At 46.5% G+C, this 18631-nt stretch overlaps 1 protein-coding gene across 19 annotated transcripts in view; it reads right to left on the bottom strand.

Annotated features, from left to right (window-relative positions):
• Positions 1-18631, bottom strand: part of FGD3 (FYVE, RhoGEF and PH domain containing 3) — a 65453-nt gene that overhangs the window by 21798 nt on the left and 25024 nt on the right. For 8 of the 19 annotated variants that reach the window (XR_015169238.1, XR_015169239.1, XR_015169236.1 and 5 more), the window contains exons 2-7: positions 11005-11185; positions 10775-10865; positions 9673-10186; positions 3251-3340; positions 2433-2569; positions 68-224 (exon numbers count right to left, since the gene is read on the bottom strand). Coding sequence is in view for 13 of the 19 variants with exons in the window: in XM_086414428.1 (XP_086270554.1) it covers positions 68-224; positions 2433-2569; positions 3251-3340; positions 9673-10186; positions 10775-10788 (912 nt within the window). In the remaining 6 variants the exon portion in view is untranslated. Of the gene's footprint in view, positions 1-67; positions 225-2432; positions 2570-3250; positions 3341-9672; positions 10187-10509; positions 10866-11004; positions 11186-18631 lie in introns of those variants that run through there. The other 11 variants (XR_015169241.1, XM_086414438.1, XM_086414433.1 and 8 more) reach the window with 5 other exon arrangements.

Here is an 18631-nt window from a genome sequence, read left to right as displayed (position 1 = left end):
CTGATTTCCTCCATGTTGAAACACAAACCCATCACTGTGCCCATGAAGCAGAGGTGGGGCCACCTACCTGGATGCTTTGGACAGTGTCTTTAAATACAGGTGAGCGCTGGGTCCAGGTGCTCACCAGCTCCATAGCCCGGTCAAAGTTCTTGACATATTCACCATACATCTTGAGGAACGGGGCCAACTTCTGCAGGATGTCTCCAAGTCGAGGGTTCACATCCCTTCACCAGGAAATGAGATCATCACACACATAGTTCCAGTGAAGGGCCAGGGTGGGACAGGGACTTCACAGGGAGCCATGGGACAATGGCCTGACTCCCAAGTCTGTGTGATGGTGGGCAAACTGGTCACCCTCTCTAAGCCTTATTTTCCTCTCCTGTATCACATGGGATGGAAAATAGTGTATTGCCTAGAGGATCATGTGAAGTACTTCAACAGTGCAGTCACAGAACCATTGCTCAAAACCAGGAGCTGTTAGTAATAATGGAACCACCTGATGAGCCACAGTTATCGAAGAGAACCAAGAAAAGTCCATTATACTTCTATATGAGCAACAATTAGGAACAATAGGATGATCTAATTCTGGCAATATCATGGGAAAGCAGCACTGTGTAATAATGAGTGGTTTGGACAGGGATTTAGAAATAAATTTAAAGGAACCAAAAATACATGAATATATTAGACTTTAGAACTGTGGGGGATTTATCCTAAAGAAATAATCCAAAAGAAGAAAAAAAGGCACAGGCAAAAAGTCATCCTCTGCAGCATTACTAGGAATGGGCTTTCAAAGGCAGAGGGGAAGCCCCTGGACTCCTGCACCATTATTACACAAGGAGTGTCTGTGTACTGACAGTCTTTTCAGGGCCTTGAGGGGCAAAGTCATTTCTAGCAGGTGTGCGCTGCATTAGCCAGAAAGGCAATCCAGCCCTGAGCTTTAACCTCATGGCCTTGCACACAGTATAACCTGCTCTGCAAGTGGAGCGTGTCCTTCTAAATATTTACAAATTGACCTGGATGCTTGCTGAGCCTTGCAGGTGCAGGGACACCCCCCAATCAAGCCCCTGGCCCTTGGCCTCTGTGTTCTCTCTGGCCTGGCTCTAGCTTAGAGAGTGGACTCTTGGGGACACCACAGGCCTTGCAGCTGAGCTGTCCCTCTCCTACAAATAAATGGAAGCAGCAGAGGGACAGAGGGACAGCCCTCTGGGGACACTCACGAGAGAGAAAAACATCTCAGTTTTTAAAGTAGAGGTGCAGTATATACTAGGAAGGAAAATAAACCCATAAGCATGGTCTATTCACTGGTGTTTGCAGACGTCAAACCTCATTTAAATTCTGCAAAGCTCTGGTTTGGTGGTTTTAGTTGTTAAGTCATGTCTGACTCTTGCGACCCCATGGACTGTAGCCCACCAGGCTTCTCTGTCCATGGGATTTCCCAGACAAGAATCCTGGAGTGTTTTGCCAGTTCCTTCTCCAGGGGCTCTTTCTGAACTATCAGTCAAATCCACATCTCATGCACTGCAGTCTCCTGAATTGCAGGCAGATTTTTCACTGACTGAGCCACCAGGGAAGCCCAAACAATTCTATTTACAGTAGCACCTGCTCAAGGTGCTCGGTCACATCTGACTCTTTTGCGACCCTGTGGACTCTAGCCTGCCACGCTCCCCTGTCCATGGAATTCTCAAGGCAAGTATACTGGAGTGGGTAGCCAACCCCTTCTCCAGGGGATCTTCCCGACCCAGGGATTGAACCCAGGCCGCCTGCATTGCAGGCAAATTCTTTACAGTTGAGCAATCAGGGAAGTCCTGAAGGAAATGGCAACCCACTCCAGTATTCTTGCCTGGGGAATTCCATGGACAGAGAAGCCTGGTGGGCTACAGTCCATGGGTTTGCAAACAGCTGGACACAACTGAGCAACTAACAAAGCCCTGAGCAGGTATTAAAGTCTCTTTCATAGCTCAGTTGGTTAAAAAATCTGCCTGCAATGCAGGAGACCTGGGTTCGATTCCTGGGTTGGGAAGATCCCCTGGAGAAGGAAATGGCAATCCACTCCAGTATTCTTGCCTGAAAAATCCCTGGACAGAGGAGCCTGGTGGGCTACAGTCCATGGGGTCGCAAGTTGGACATGACTCAGCGACTAAACCACCACCACCAATTTGCAGATGAAGAAGCTAAGACACTGAGAGGCCATGGGGTCAGGGTTGGCCCAGGACCTTGCAAAAGAGAGCCTAGGACCCTAGGAGACAGGTTTCCCAGGTAGCCCCTGGTTTGGGGACATGCAAACCCCAGATTTAAAGGCTGCTTGGCAGGGAATATACAACAAAACACTGCAACAGGATCACCATGACCTTCAATCTCCAAAGGCATAGGAATCAAACTCCCAGGGAAATGTCGGCCCCTCCACTTTCCCAGGCACCCTGAGTTGCACTTACCACTCATTTGTGATCCGCGCCTGCAGCTCAGGCAGGAGGAACTGCCCGTGGAAGCAATAGATGGAGGAGATGTTAGAGAAGATGCCTGTGGTGACTTCTGAAGGGATCCCTGCTTCTGTCAGCCCGGTGCAGAAAACCTAGGCATGGAGAAACCCTTGCAGTGGTCACTAAATGTGGGTCACTGCAAATGGTTACAATCATGCTTCTGCTACAAACATGGGAGCTCAGGAGAGGCTGCCATTGCCTTATGTTTTCTTAATAAAACTTCTGCTTCATCAAACTGCCTTAAAGAACCTTATGGTCTTAAAGGAAGCTTACTGATGGCCAAGAATTAGGAGTGAGGCAGCGACAGTCCCCTCTAGACTGAGACAGACCATCTTTCTCCCATCTGCCTTTCATGGGAAATGGATGATCCTGATTTCCTTTCTCTGCTTTGTGAGCTACAAACAGAAGCAGCACCTGTCAAAACCTGGTTTCTATTGGAGTTTTACTTCCTATGCTCATAAACCCCATGTTGCCAGGTAAAGAGGGAGAGTGCCACTCACTGTCATAGGGCTTTACATGCTCAGATAATTTAACTGCCATGAAGAAAAACCCCCAAGGTGACTAGACAAGACCTTTGCCCCAGAGCCACAAGTTGTGAAAGCAAAAACTAAAAATTTCTGGAGGAGACTTAAATATATCCAAGTTTTAGTATTCGTGTCAGTCATATTCCAACTGCAAGGCCTAGCCAATGCTAAGATAGAAAGCTTGCCTCTGAAACTGCCCACTGAAACTCTGGAAGTAGACAAAGGCAGGCTCCAAGCCAGGAGGGTTACCTGGTCTAGCAGGTACAGCCGCTTCACATAGGTCTCCTCCGTGTGCAGGAGCTCCTGGGCGATGTGGAGCAACTTCTGAGGCTCAGAGCACTGTGAAGAGAAGAGCTATAACTCACCTAGGGACGGTGAGTTTGGGGGAGGCAGCATCTGACACTGCATACCAGGGATGACCACAGGCCCCCAAAGATCAGAGGAAGCTGCTGGAACTGGGATGTGAGGCTCAGTTCTCACAGATGGAATTTCCAGGGAGGTTTCTGGGGGAGACAGAATAATTTTTACCAATCCCCTCAAATCTTCTGCAGCCAAGAGAAAACTCTATCCTCCCAGGGCTTTGACTGCAGAACAGCTACAATAGCCACATCAAAATATACTGTGGAATGACATCATCAAGATGGCAAATCAAAGCTACAAGCCCACCCAATAGACACATGAAAAGATGCTCAACATCATTAATTGTTACAGAAAAACAAATCAAAACTATAATGAGGGTATCACCTCACACTGGTCAGAGTGGTCATCAGTCATTAAAAAGTCTACAAATAAGAATATTAGAGAGGGTGTGGAGAAAAGGGAACTCTCCTATACTATTGGTGGGGATATAAATTGATGTAGCCAATATGGAGATTTCTCAAAAAACTAAAATAGAGTTGCCATATGATCTTATAATCCCACTCCTGGGCATATGCCCAGAGAAAACTATAATTAAAAAAGGTACATGTACCCCAGTGTTTATTGCAGCACTGTTTGAAATAGCCAAGACACAGAAACAACCTAAATGTTCATCAACAGATAAATGAATAAAGAAGATGTGGCGCATATATACAAGGGAATACTGCTCAGCCATTAAAAAGAGTGACATAATGCCATTTGCAGCAACATGGGCTAGATATTATCATACTAAGTGAAGTAAGTCGGACAGAGAAAGGCTATGCGATATCACTTATGTGCTTAGTTGCTCAGTCTTTGCAGCCTTATGGCCCACCAGGGCCACTGTCCATGAGGATTCTCCAGGCAAGAACACCGGAGTGGGTTGCCATGCCCTCCTCCAGGGATATCGCTTATATGTGGAATATAAAATACGACACAAATGAACTTATCTATGAAACAAAACAGACTCACAGAATTAGTGAACAGCCTTGTGATTGCCAAGGAGAAGAGTGAGGTGTAGGAGCGATGAACTGGGAGTTTGGGATTAGCAAATGCAAACTACTATATATAGAATGGATAAACAACAAGGTTCTGGTGTGTAGGGAACTATATCCAATAGCCTGTGATAAACCATAATGGAAAACATATTAAAAAGAATGTGTGTGTGTATATATATACTTATATATAAATGCATAACTGAATGACTTTACTATACAGTAAAAATTAACATAACATTGAAAATCAGCTATGCTTCAAGAAAATAAATTTACAAAAAAGAAAGCTCCACGCCCTCCTTCTCCTACATAGACATGGAGTTAACAACATGCAAACAAGAATACCTCTGTGAAATCTCAGGACAGCTGAGAAACTATGGCTTCCAAGCCATTTTAAAACTAAGAAGAGATTCTATCAAGCAGCGAATGAAAACTGGTGTTTGGAACACCCTTTTACGTTCCTCCCCCAAGCAAAATAGGATGGCACAACTGGGAGGAACTCCCCCTCCCCATGATGCTCCTCCCTCAGGATGAAAACAAAGGAGTGAGCTGTACACCCAGTGTTCTGTCTCTTCTGGAAGTTTCCTGAGGGATGGTTTTTGTCTTGCCAGACTTGGAATGCTATCATGACCAGTGCCAGAGTTTCAAAGACACTGAAAACTGAGGCAAGAAGCATGTTAGAGCTGATGGTCTGCAGGCAGATGCCAGAGGAGCAAGAGATCAGACAAAGTTTACTAAGTTTTAGAACTTCTAGCCTGACTGGCTAAGATTTTTCTCTGCACAAAGCCAGCATGTGAAGACTGGAGAGGTGGTTGTTTTTCAGATGCCCAAATTCCAGCAAAATATTACAAAGAAATAGGGAAACGTGGTGTGATTAAAGGAACAAAATAAAATCCCAGAAACCAACCCTAAAGAAGCATAGATCTATGAGCTGCCTATAAAAAAATATTAAATACCTGTCATATAGATGCTCAATGAGCTAAAAAAAAAAAAAGGAACACAAATAGACAACTAAGTGAAATTGGGAAAGTGATGCATGAACTAAATGAAAATATCATTAAAGAGATAGAAACTATAAAAAAGACGCAAACAGAAATTCTAGAGCTGAACATTTCAATAACTAGACTAAAAAATTCAATCTAGGTCATTTGAAAGTCAGAGAAACAAAAAGAAAAACAATGAAGAAAAGCAAAGAGAGCCTAAGAAGTTTATGGAATACTATCAAATTGACCATATATGCATTATGGGAGTCCCAGAAGAAGAGAGTAAAAAGAGCAGAGAGTTTACTTGATGAATTTTTGGCTGAAAATGTCTCCCAAATGAAATGGATACAAATTCAAGAATCTCATGGAACTCCAACTAGGACAAACCCAAAGAACCACAGTGGGACCTATTATCAAAAAAGGTGGGGGAGGGGGGCAGTGGGATATCATATTTAAAGTGCTAAAGATGAAAAAAAAACACAAAACTGTGAAGCAAGAATACCTTATTCAACAAAGTGGTTCTTCAAAAGTGAAGAATAAAGACTTTCCCAAATAAGCAAAAGATAAAGAGTTCATTATCACTAGACTTGCTATACAAGAAATGCTGAAGGAAGTCCTTTAAGTTGTGAAAAGATGGTAGATAGCAACATGAAGTTATACAAGAATATAAAGTTCTTCAATAAAAATAAATGCATGAACAAATATGATATAATAACCTACACTATCATAATTTTTCGTACAAAATAACACAAAAAGGACAAAAACTTTTAAAAACTCTAAATCTATGTGAAAGGGCATACTGGACATATAAACATGTCATTTGTGATAACACATAGATCATCTGGTAAGGACAGCTGTAAAGCAGAGTTTTTGTTTACCATTGAAGTAAGTTTTTACCAGCTTAAAATACAATGCTATAACTTTAAATATTTTATGTAATTGCAATAGAAAAAATATATAGAATATACACAAGGGGCAATGAGAAAGGAATCAAGGCATATTATTACAAAAAAGTCAGTTAAACTTAAAAGAGGAAAGCAGTAAGAGACGGACAAAAAAGTTACAAACCATATAGAAAACAATGAAAAAGGCAATAGTGAGTTCTTCCATATCAGTAATTTCTTTAAATGTAAAATAATTTAAACTCCCCAATCGAGACATATGGATTGGTTGAACAGATTTAAAAAAAAATAGCATTCAGTTATATGCTACCCACAAGAAACTCGGGCTTCCAAGGTGGCTCAGTAGTAAAGAATCAACCTGCCAAAGCAGCAGATGCAGGAGAGGAGAGCTTGATCCCTGGGTTGGGAAGATCTGGAGGAGGAAATGGCAACCCACTCCAATATTCTTGCCTGGAAAATTCCATGGACAGAGGAACCTGGCAGGCTACAGTCCATGGAGTCACAAAGAATCAAACATAACTGAGTGACTAAACACACAGAAGAAACTCACTTTAGACTTAAGGATATACATAGGCTGAAAGATGTAAAAAGATATTTCATGGAAATGGTCAACAAATAGATCAGGAGTGGCCTACTTACATCAGACAAAATGGACTTTAAATAAAAAACCTTACACAATACAAAGACATTATATAACGATAAAAGGATCAATTCACCAAGAAGATAGAAAAATTATAAATATGCATTAAACCTCATGGTGGGGGTGGTTTACTTGCTGAGTCATGTCCGACTCTTGTAACCCCGTAGACTGTAGGCTACCAGGCTCCTCTGTCCATGGGATTCTCCAGGCAAGAATACTGGAGTGGGTTGCCATTTCCTCCTCCAGGGGATCTTCCCAAACCAGGAATCCAACCTGGGTCTCCTGCATTGTAGGCAGGTTCTTTACCTCATAACACCTAAATATATGAAGCAAACTTCGACAGATTAGAAGAAAGAAGCTGATTACAACAAAATAGCAGTAGGAGGAGACTTCAGTACTTTCAATACTGGATAGGACATGCAAAATATCAATAAAGAAGCAAAGGATTTGAACAACAGTGTCCGAATGAACCTAACAGACATATGTAGAGCGCTCCATCTAATAATGGCAGAACATACATTCTTCTCAAGTGCACATGGAAACCCTCAAGATCAGACCATGTGTTAGGCCACAAAACAAATATTAACAAATTGAAGAAGATTGAAATCATATGATTTATCTTTTCCAATCACACCAGAATGAAACTAGAAACCAATAGCACAGGAAAACCTGGAAAATCCACAGATTTCTGGAAATTAGATAGTACACTCTTAAACAACAGTCAAAGAAGTTGCAAAGGAAATTAGAAAATAGCTTGAGACAAATGAAAATGAAAACACAACATATCAAAGCTTATGGAATGTGGGAAAAGCAGCGCTAAGAGGGGCATTTATAGCTGTAAATGCATGCATGTATAAGGAGGAAAGATCTCAAATCAACAACCTAACTTTGTACCTCAAGATTAGAAAAATAACACACTAAACTCAAGGGAGTCAGAAGGAAGTAACTAAAAGATTAGAGCAGAGATAAACGGAACAGAGAGTAGAAATACACTAAAAAAAAAAAAAAAAAAAACTAAGAATTGTTTTTTGAAAAGATGAACAAAATTGACAAACCAAAAAAATGAGATAGAAATCAAATAAATAAAATGAAAGAGGAAACATTACAACCGATACCACAGAATACAATCATAGAGACGGACAATTAAATGCCAACAGTTGAATAAACTAGAAGAAGACATAGATAAATTCCTAGAAACACAATCTACCAAGACTGAATCATGAAGAAATAGAAAATATGCACAGACCAATAACAAATAAGGAGGTTAAATAAACAATAAAGAAACTTCCCAACAAAGAAAAGCCCAGGACCAGATGGTTTCACTGGGAAATTAACACCAATTGTTCTCAAATTTTTCCAAAAAATTCAAAGAATGAGGAACACTGCCTAACTCATTCTACAAGACCAATATTATCTTAATACCAAAGTTTTGGGGCCTTGCTGACCCTGGAGATACTGTCCCTCCCAGGATACACTAATTCCTAGAGATATAAAGAATTCACCAGCAAGACAAAAAGTGTCTTTCAAGTGCAAACCAACCCATCCAGAGCCCACATCCAACCATCTTTTCTGAATCACACAGGACCAGGTGTGAGGTATCCAGGGACAGCCCCTGTACACAGAGCCCACTGAAATTATTCAGACTGGCCAATCTTAAGCCTGCTTACTCTGTCTCACCCATCCATCTCATCAGAAATCACAATCAAGACTCTACTGTAACTTAAATAGTACTTGTACATCAACTATACTTCAATTAAAAAAAAATCATTAAGTGATTAAAAAAGATTCTTGCTCACAATTTCCAACCCCTCTGTCTCCTGACCCACCCTGGTGAGTTTCTCTCTGGTTCTCCTTGGTATCATGTACCCCCTCTTTTCATGAGCTATGAGTAATAAACTGTCTTTACACATAAGTCATTTCCTGATTTGTTGGCTTTGTCATTTCTGAATAATAATAAAACCTAGATTAAAATATGCCCCCAGCCCACTTGCTGAGACTTTGGCTTACAACAGCATAGGCCTGTGGCTGCCGTTTGCCCACAAACCTGCCTCTTGATGCAGCCATGTTTGTCAATACCATCTCCAACCAAAGGCCGCCTGTGCTTCTCTTGAGACCTAGTCACTTGCAGCTTACCTATGCTGTTCTCCTCCCATGCACATGCAGTCCCTCTAAGCCAGGGCTATCAGCTTTACTCCCATGTCCCCATGAGTCCCAGTGCAGAGCCCAGAGCCCCAAATGCTAAAGGGACACAGATGAGCTTTCTCTAACACTGAGCCACATGCATGAGCATACCTGCTTCCCTGGGCCATCTGCATGGGGCTCTACTCCCATGCCTGGGCTCCCTTCCTGCCTCTGTACACCCCATGTGCAACACTAGTGTTTTCCCATTCATAAAACAACATGATAACCATGCTGCCTTCTTCATGGGGGCTCTGCAAGGCAGGCAGCAAGCATTGGTGAACAGAGCTGGTGGCAGCGCTGTTTGCATTAAGACTGGGACACTGTGTGGCCATGGAACTGAGGCTTAGGAGAGACATCATTGCCTGATGTGTTGGGGAGACCCCTGCTTGCATGGTCCTGCCCTCGGGCCTGCCCACCAACCCATTGTGGGGGCTTCTTTGAGAGTGGTGTTTGAGTGTGCACCCTGCTACTGGCACCAGTAAGTGATGTAAGTAAGTGATGGCCCTATGGACCTCCAATACCCTCAGAGGAGGGCCCTGCAGCCCCTGACACCTGGTACAGGAAGGTGACCTACCTTGGCTGGATCCATGTCAACCTTAGAAGGGTTGTTCTCAGGGTCTGGCTCCTCACTGCTCCCCTCGCCTGCATCGCTATCAGCCTCCTCCTGTGGAGACTTGCTGCCCAGGGCTGTTCCCGGGTGTGGCCCTTTGATGATGGTACCTGGGCCCGCCTCGCCGCTGTCCTCACAGAAGTGCTCGCTGACCACGCTGCAGGATGGGCTGTCTATCCCGCTGTCCCGGTTAGGGATCTTAGAGCTGCTGGCCTCACCCACTGAGCTCATGTCCCCAGCAGAGGCCTGGCTGCCAGGGCTCCCAGAGGCAAGCTCCCCGTGGTGAGTTCCAGGCCCGACAGGGAGCGCTGGGAGCTTCCCTGGGTCTGTGCTTGGTTGCTCCAGGGAGGAGTTATTAGGCCCAGCATCTGGCTCCTCCATGGTGGCACTGGGGGCCGGGGGTGTTGAGGACCCCCTTCCTGGCTCCATCCTCAAAGCTGAGTTCTCTGATCTCTGTGAGGAGCTGGCTGGGGGCTTCCTGTCAGGGAGAAATGAGTGCAGTCAATGCCAGCTGGGCTGTGGACCAGCCCCCAGGGAGGGCCCTCTGGAGAAAGTCAACATGCAGCTGCACTTGAGCACCCCTGTCAGCCTCAGCTGGTTTTCGGGCAATGGCAAACACAAAGCATTTTGTTTTAAAAGTTAATTTCTTTATAAAGAAAGAAGGAAGAGAGAGAGGGATGGAGGGAGGGAGAGAGGGAGAAAGAAAGAGACGAAGGAAGGAAGGAGGAAGAAAGGAAAGAAAAAAGAGGGTGAAAGAAAAAGACAGGAGAGGGAGGAATGAATCCTGTATCATGAAGCTACCTGCTCCTCGATGAATTAGAAATAAACGCATAAAATAATAGCAGTAGCCATCTTGGGCACAGTGGATCTGGTCTGCACCCTGCTCTGGCATCCGTGACACTATCCTCAAGGTAGCTCTGAGGTGAGGCAGGATCCCCATCAGGACCCTCCCTCAATATCACTGTAGATATTCTGTCTGACAGGTGACCTGACACTTTCCAGAGACCCAGGGGCTGAGGAGCCTGGATCTTGCTCCCAAATTCCTCCTGCTGCTGCGTTTACGCACTGGGGCTGTTTCATGCTCTCACATGGTGCCTCTTCTGGAAAACCTTGTGGAGGAAACGCCCCTTCGAGTGTCAGTCAGTCAAGTGTCAGACCTGCACAGAGAGGGTCAAAGGTGAGACTAGACTGCAGGAGACTGAGATCCCCCCAAATCTTCTACTTGAAGAGTGGAGCTGCAGAGGAGTCAGGGACCAGGAACAGCAGCCACTTATTCCTGGGCAACAGGTGGGTTACCTGAGGCTGGCAGACTCCACAGGGCACTGAGGTGAAGGGCAGGTGCCAGGCTCCCTGCCAGCTGCTTTCTGGGTCCTTTGGGTTGGCCAGCCGAGGCCTTGCACGAGACTGAGGGGGGGCAGGATTTGCTGAAAATCTTTTTCTTGCCCAGCAGTTTTGAAGTGGAGCAGTTCACGAGGTTCTAAAAAAAAAAAAGGTGAAAAGAGAACGTTAACCACGTCCTCCACTGGCACTTAGAGCAACCTGGGTGACAGACCTAGTTCTCCAGGGAGAAGATGAAAGGGCAGCTTCAGGCCACCGCTCAGTGCAGGGGACCCCTGAGCAGGTCGTAGAGGCCTATGGGTAGATGGAGCACGGCTGATTCCCTGGCCCCCAGCCCAGGGAAACATGTACGACAACGGCCGTGGCATGTAGCAGCTTCTACTGCTGCTGCTACGACTGCTAAGTCGCTTCAGTCGTGTCCGACTCTGTGCGACCCCATAGACGGCAGCCCACCAGGCTCCCCCATCCCTGGGATTCTCCAGGCAAGAACACTGGAGTGGGTTGCCATTTCCTTCTCCAATGCATGAAAGTGAAAAGTGAAAGTGAGGTCGCTCAGTTGTGTCCGACTAGTAGCGACCCCATGGACTGCAGCCTACCAGGATCCTCCATCCATGAGATTTTCCAGGCAAGAGTACTGGAGTGGCTTGCCATTGCCTCTAGGGCTGGCTTAAAACTGGGGCCAGAATTGAGCTTGTCCCCAGCCATGCCATGACTCAGGGAGAAAGGGTCCCTTCAAGTGTGCAGTGCCATCATGACTCAGGGGACCCAGCAGGCCCTCCCAGACACATGCACTCCTTGTGCTCACAGTCACAAGCAATCAACTGCTGTCAGTGGCTTCTTCACACATGGTCTTCCTCCCTCACTAAACAAAATAAAGAACCATCAGTGGAGGCACAGGTCCCCCTCCCCTCCAGACACACAATCAAAAAGGTGTCCTGAAGCCTGACCCTTGGTCACCCATGCAACAGAAGGGCCTCCTGGCAGAGTGTGCTCAGAAGAGAAGTGTGACCCACCTCTGCACGCACATGGCCTTGAGGGCTGGTGAGGCCCCAGAAGCCAAGCAAAGATCCAGCCCCTGTGGGTCTCCTGCCCTCTTGTCTCCCAGTGTAATCAGATTTCTTCTGAGTCAAGTGACTCCAAAATCAGTGCAGGGTGCACATTTAGTATTGCTACTGCCACATTCCTCAAGAACTTAATGGGGAGGAATATCAATATTTCTAAACAGAAAATGCATGCTTTGCTGCATTCTTCTCATAGCACAGAAGATAATCTCCAGTTTCCAGAAATCAGACATGACACAGCAGTAAAAATATGCCAGATGGAATTCAGGCCACACACTCAGCTTTGGCATGTCTAATGCCGCCATCCGGTGCCAGGTTGAGCCTGCTGCAATCACACCTCAGGGCCTCCTGGTTCTGGTCAAGATTGAATAAACTGGAGCTACTCTCTCACCTGAAACAACTAAATCATGGATAAAGCACACAAAACAGCAGTTTGAGAGACACCTTACAGCAGGCAGCAAAGGGCAGTGCTTCTGAAGGTGGAAACATGTGCAGTGAGCCCTCCGTCACCCCAACTTTCTGCCTGGAGAAGGGGATCCCAGGTCGACCCCTGAGTGAGGAGACAGACCTGGGCATCCAGGAACACCAAAGCAGCTGGACGTCACAGGGTAGAGGGCTAGAGAGAGATCTGCAGTGAGGGAACACGGAGACTGACGGGGGCCCTCGGGATAGCTCAGTGCGTGTGCAAGGGAACTACAAGACTTGAGAGAGAACTACCAGAGAGGATCAGAGGGAACGCCAACTCAGGCTCACACAAGGCAGGGAGTAAACCTGTTTCCACCAGCCAGATTGAAAACCCCAGTACCCACAGGGACTTAGCTAACTTGGAAGGGTCTTGCCTCAGTGTGGGTGCATAATTAGCCCCACAGTGAGCTCTACTCAGGTCCCACCTAACAAACACTGACGAATTTTAACAGGCAAGTCCCTCTGTTAACAAGCAACTTAATAGCATCGCTAAACAATGCTCCAGAGCAATTATGGAAGCACAGACATATTCAGAATCTAATAAGGTGAAATCTACAGTGTCTGGAATCCAACCAAAAATTACCAGACATAGAGGGCAGATATACACAACCCACAGTGAGGAGGAAAAGTCAATGAATTGAAATTGACCCATATCTGATACAGATGCTAGAATTAGCAGACAAGGTCTTTAAGACAGCAGCAGTACCTGCTGTATATTCAAAAGGTCAGCAGAGACATGGAAAATAAAAAAAGATGCATATCCAATTTCTAAAGATGGAAACCACAAGATGTGAGATCAAAACCCCCTGGAAGGGACTGATGGCAGATTAGATATTAAAGAAGAAAAATTAGTGAGTTTGGAGAGACTATAGAAGCTTTCTAAAATGAAAGAGAGAGAATGAATTGTGAGATGCAGAAAAACTATGAACAGCATAATATGTGTGTAACCAGAATACATATGTGGAGTGTTAAAAAAGGAGTGAGCTTGAAAAATACTTGAGAAAAAAAAATGACCAAAGTTGATATCAATTCTACACAAGCCCTTGGATCACTGAGGGGAAAAGGGAATACTTCTCAATAATAAGGATGAATCTAGAAAAAATTATTTCAAGTGAAAAAAAGACAAAGAAAAAGGTGCCTACTTTTTTTTCCATTTACATAGAATTCTAGGAAATGTACCCTAACATGTGATGCCAGAAAGCAGACCAGGATGTTGCCTGGATGGAGGGGTAGGTGCGGTGTGGGGGTTACAATGGAACACAAGGAAGCCTTGCAGAGTTGACAGATGTGCTCATCACATGTGTGTGTGTACGTGTGTATATGTTGGAACATCCAATCATACGTCTTAAATATGCAGTTAATTGTATGCTGACTATACTTCAGGGAAGGTGATACCTCTGAGTTACACAGACTTGGTGAGTTGCTAACATTCACCAGTGTCATTTTCCTTGTTACAGAAGGGACAATGAACTATGCAAAGAACAGTGGTAAGGAGTGTGGCAGGCCCAGAGCCTGGGGAGGCTGCAGCAGCCTGGCTTCCCTGGATCCCCGTCAAGGAGAGGAATTGTACCCTTTCTCTGGAGGTCCTTCAGGTGTGGCCATCTTACCTTCCAAGGGTTTTTGTGCAAGGGCAGCTGATCAAGGCTTGGCCAGACTGGGAAACCCAGGGCTCGGCATAAAGATGCCCTCCAGGGAGCAGAGTACCTGGTGGAGGGCGGTTCTGGTTGCAGAAGAGCTGAGACCACCCTCTAATCTGACTAGGAAGCTGCAGGGTACAGCCCGCAGCCTCAGCTGGTCTCCCTTTCTAAGGCCAAGGTGAGCGCAGGACAGGCCAGTCCAGTTATAGCCTCCCCTCCTCACAGCTCAGAGGAGCGGAGGGCTGAGGGAGGGTTAGGGTCGAGGACACACACGTGCAAGGGTGCCCACCACACACACACATGTAAACACACACACTTACACACATGCACATGCACACACAGACACACATAAACATACATCCAATTACACACACACACATACTCCATGTGCCTGGGGACATGCTGAGCGCTTTTGTATGCTTGCTCAGTTGTAGTCACCAAGGTGGGTGACATTCCATGTCTCAGACAAGGATGCCAAAGCTGATCCTGACCATGTGGCCTAGGGGAATCAGCACCCAGGAGCTGAGTCTACCAGACATGCTGCTCTGAACCCCCTGGACTGGGTTCCAGGCTCATTCTGACATGCCCAAGGCCAAAGATGTAAAACCATGCAGGAGCCAAGGAGCATTTGTCATTTCTGTCTTCCCAGCCACTCACCTCTCTCTTCGAAGCCCCGAGCTCTCTGAGCTGAGAGAGCCCAGCTACTGAACTCAGCCCAGGGCCCAGTGCCCCTGACACCCAAGGCTGCCACCAGCCAGTATCAAAGGCCCCAAACCTGGGACCAGGAGAGGTGTGGGGACTGGAGAAGTACAGAGAAATTAAATGTGCCCCACTACCGAGTGCATTGTGCAGCCAATGGATAGGGTGGCAGGAGGGGTGTGGTCCCTGCCCTGGAGTCCCCAAACTGCTTGGCAGCTGCCTGAGACAGGCAGGGATAGTCCTGCATATGGGCCACAATTCCGCTCCACCTGACGCTGGACGTCCCCACTACGGATACAGTGCAGGAGCTCCCACTAAAATCAACACTATGCCCATCTCACTTGCTGCCTGTCACCTGGTACCTTGGAGGCCCCAGGTGGGCAGGCATCTCCACAGCTTTGTCACTGACATGGCTTAGTAGCCCCGGAACATGGGGCCCCAGATGACAGCTATCAGCAGCCATCAGACGTATGAGCCTGAGAGGAAGCCTTTGAAACAGTTCTAGCCCTGACTGGCTACAGTCCCAGAGAAACCCTGAATGAGGGCCACTGGAATGCATCCCACCAGTCCCAGAATCGTGAGAGATGATAGTGCTCAGTGGGGTGGTTGGTTACGTGAAGGAGGTAATCCAAATAGTACTGAGAGCACCATGGGGCAATACAAGAAACTGCTATGCTGCACACACCTACATGCAGGTTGCAGGCTGGGGGATAAGGCTGCAGAAACCTACAAGGCTCTATCAGCAGTGACAAAGGTCTGGTTGTGCAGGCCCTGCCAGATGCAACAATCGATGGCATGTCTGCAAAGCTGCTCCATGACCCAGAGGTGCCTGCACTCCAGAGTTAGGATCCAGAAGCACAATACTTGTCTTGGGGCCTCAGCCTAGGAAATGCTCTGGCTGGTACAGTCTGTGGTCTCCATCCTGTGTGCTGAGAACCCAGACATGGACACAGACACTGGGGTGCCATATGCTTCAAAATTCAGTGGGGGTCAATGGGACTTCAAGGCAGGATGGGGCTAGCAGAGCGAGGAGGAAAGGAGACTGGTCAACAGCACTGGACCCAACAACAGTCCCACAAAGGTTCTTAAAGCCCGAGGCAGCACACAACACTCTACCTCCAACTGGCTATATCATCGCTTTTTAGTGATCCTAACAGACAAAGATGGGCAGGACACCTCACCAGGCTGATGACCTCCAGCCATTAGCATCACCTGAAGCTCCTAGTTCCCCATCACAGGGCCTATTCAGCTACAGTAGGAGTTGGCAAAATCACACAATGAGCCCAGTAGTGATAACATGTGCCCAGAGCTGAGTTAACAGAAGTTCAGCGAAAGCAAGCCCGAGAACGCACTGGGTACAGTGTAAGGAGCTGTGACTAGAAGGCCCACGTGCAGAGCTGCGCTGTATGCAGGCAGGTGTGTCTGGGAAACAGATCACTGTGATGTTTCTTTCTCTCTTCTTTGGCCGTGCTGCATGGCATGAGGGATTTCAGTTCACCAACCCAGGCTCCAAACCATGCCCCCTGCAGTGAAAGCGTGGAGTCTTAACCACTGGACTGCCAGGGAAGTCCCTGTACTGCTTCAACTTAATCTTTTTGCTTATGTGTATATTTCCTATTCTTCTTTATTTCCTTTTTTTTTCTATTTTTAAATTTTTATGTTTATTTCTGATTCATATTTTGTTTCTGTTTTTACTTTTATCTAGAAGGAGAACAAATATAAATACTACAGACACTATGCATTGCCATACATCAAAAGCAACTACAGAAATAAAATCACAACCTTGGAAATAAAAAGTAAAATCCTTTCTTGCATAGGCAGCTAGATGTATGATAAAGCAAGTAGAATCCCAGGAGTGAGCACTGCAAAATTATTGGAGCTTTGCTGTATTTTTAAAATGTTTTATAATAAAGTTTTTTGGGAAAAGAGTTTATCCCCACAGCATCCAAGATCCCTAGGCCCACACTCAGGATGAGGCAACAGGGGCTCCTTGTTCCATTCTGACCTCTCCCATGGGGCACCCTGGGCTCACAAATATTCCACTCTACTTTTGATTGTGTTTAAAATTTTTATTTAAAAAAGCAATGAATCAAAATGGATAAGAACTTTCCAACAGCTTCCAGTTGATACTGAAAACCCTAACACAGACATGACTCTGCCTCTCCCTCCACACTGAGCCACTTTGGGGGGCTTTCAAGGCCCTCCCTCTGGAGGAACAGCCTAGCCCAGCTCCCCGCGCTCATTCCCTGCTCTGTGATAGGCCTTCCTCAGAAGAGAACCCCCTCCTCCATAGCTCCCACCTGCCAGGCTCACCCACACCTCCCCACTCCACTCCCCGCCGGCTGCAGACCACACAGGTGGAAATCTTACCTCCTTCGTGTGGTCTGCCACCTGGCAAATAGCAGGGCTCAGTAAGCATGTTCAGTGAGTAAGTGAATAGATGAATTTGAATCAGCACGTCAGTTTTATTTCCTTCTAATATGTACTTTTACATAGCCCTACAAAAATATGCTTTAGTCAAGTCCAAATTTTTGAAAATACAAAATGCAAATCAAGATTACAGAAGGTTAAACTCCATCTCCTACCGTCCGTCACTTGACAGCCCCACATCATCTCATCTAACTGCACAGTGACCCTGTCAGGTAATTACAGTGAAACGGAGGCCTAGATGGTGGATTCACCTCCCCAAAGCCGCATGGCTGTACCAGCAAGAGCTCTGTGTCCTGGGCACCAAGGGGCTCCAAGTAGCCCCCACAAAACCCCGTAGAACTGATGTACAAGGTAGGTTACCATCCACTTCACTGGGAACCTAGGCAACCAGTCATCACCACCACACACAGGGGCTCAGACAGGGGACAGGAACCCAGACAGAGGAAACAGCATCCTAAGTAGAGGGAACAATATCTCAGACAGAGAGAGCAGTATCACAGGCAGAGGGACCAGTGTCCCAGACAGAGGGAAGGGCACAAAGCAAACAAGAGTGAGTCATGCCATCTGAAGAGGTGGCAGTGTGCCTAGGTGTGTGAGCCCAGAGGGGAGGGGACAGGATTTGGGGGTTGGAGCCAGGATGGATCTCATAGCTGTAGGCAGCCAGGGGTCATGCAGGTGAGTGACACCCCATTCAGGTTTGGGTTTCACATCTGTGCTATGGTCAATACTGCTTGAAGGTTACATTTTTACTCCCAGGCTCATCCCCTTTTCCATGGACCTGTTTCCTCATCTGTCAGTGGGGTCATCAGAGCCCACCTGGAGCAGATGGCAAAGATGCAGCAAGACAAGTGCTCCTGGCACTTGACCGTGATCCTGGTGTGCTCCTGGAGACTCTTCTGTGATCATTGTTCTGAGTCCAGCAACAACCCCCACCCTAGGCTCTCAAGGGGCTCAGGGCAGAAAGGCCTCACCTTTCCTCTGGGGCCTTGCTCAACACCTCATCTCAGCTCTAACCTCAACAGACCTACTGCAGTCTAGGCTTCTGTGTGTGCAGAGCATAGAGTCCTGTCCAGCTTTGGGGGCCACTGCATATTCAGAGGTGCTGGTTTTGTGTGGAAACAGACGTCAGCGCAAGTTGCGGAACCAGGGCCTTGGCCTCCTGCAACTACCCAGCCGAAGACAAACCACTTCCTCCCCTCAGCACCCAGCCCCACCCAGCCCCAGGGCCACTTGCCAATCAAATTTTCAGGCTCCAAAGGTTTGAGTTTGGGCCCAGGTTGTCAGCTTACAGTC

The sequence above is a fragment of the Bos grunniens genome, chromosome 8 (assembly GCF_055505025.1).
Source record: "Bos grunniens cultivar Pamir isolate PY7600 chromosome 8, Bosgru_T2T1.0, whole genome shotgun sequence".
In the NCBI taxonomy this organism is placed as follows: Eukaryota; Metazoa; Chordata; class Mammalia; order Artiodactyla; family Bovidae; genus Bos; species Bos grunniens.
Note: the sequence above shows the minus strand (reverse complement) of the source record. Positions and strands in the feature narration are given on the sequence as shown.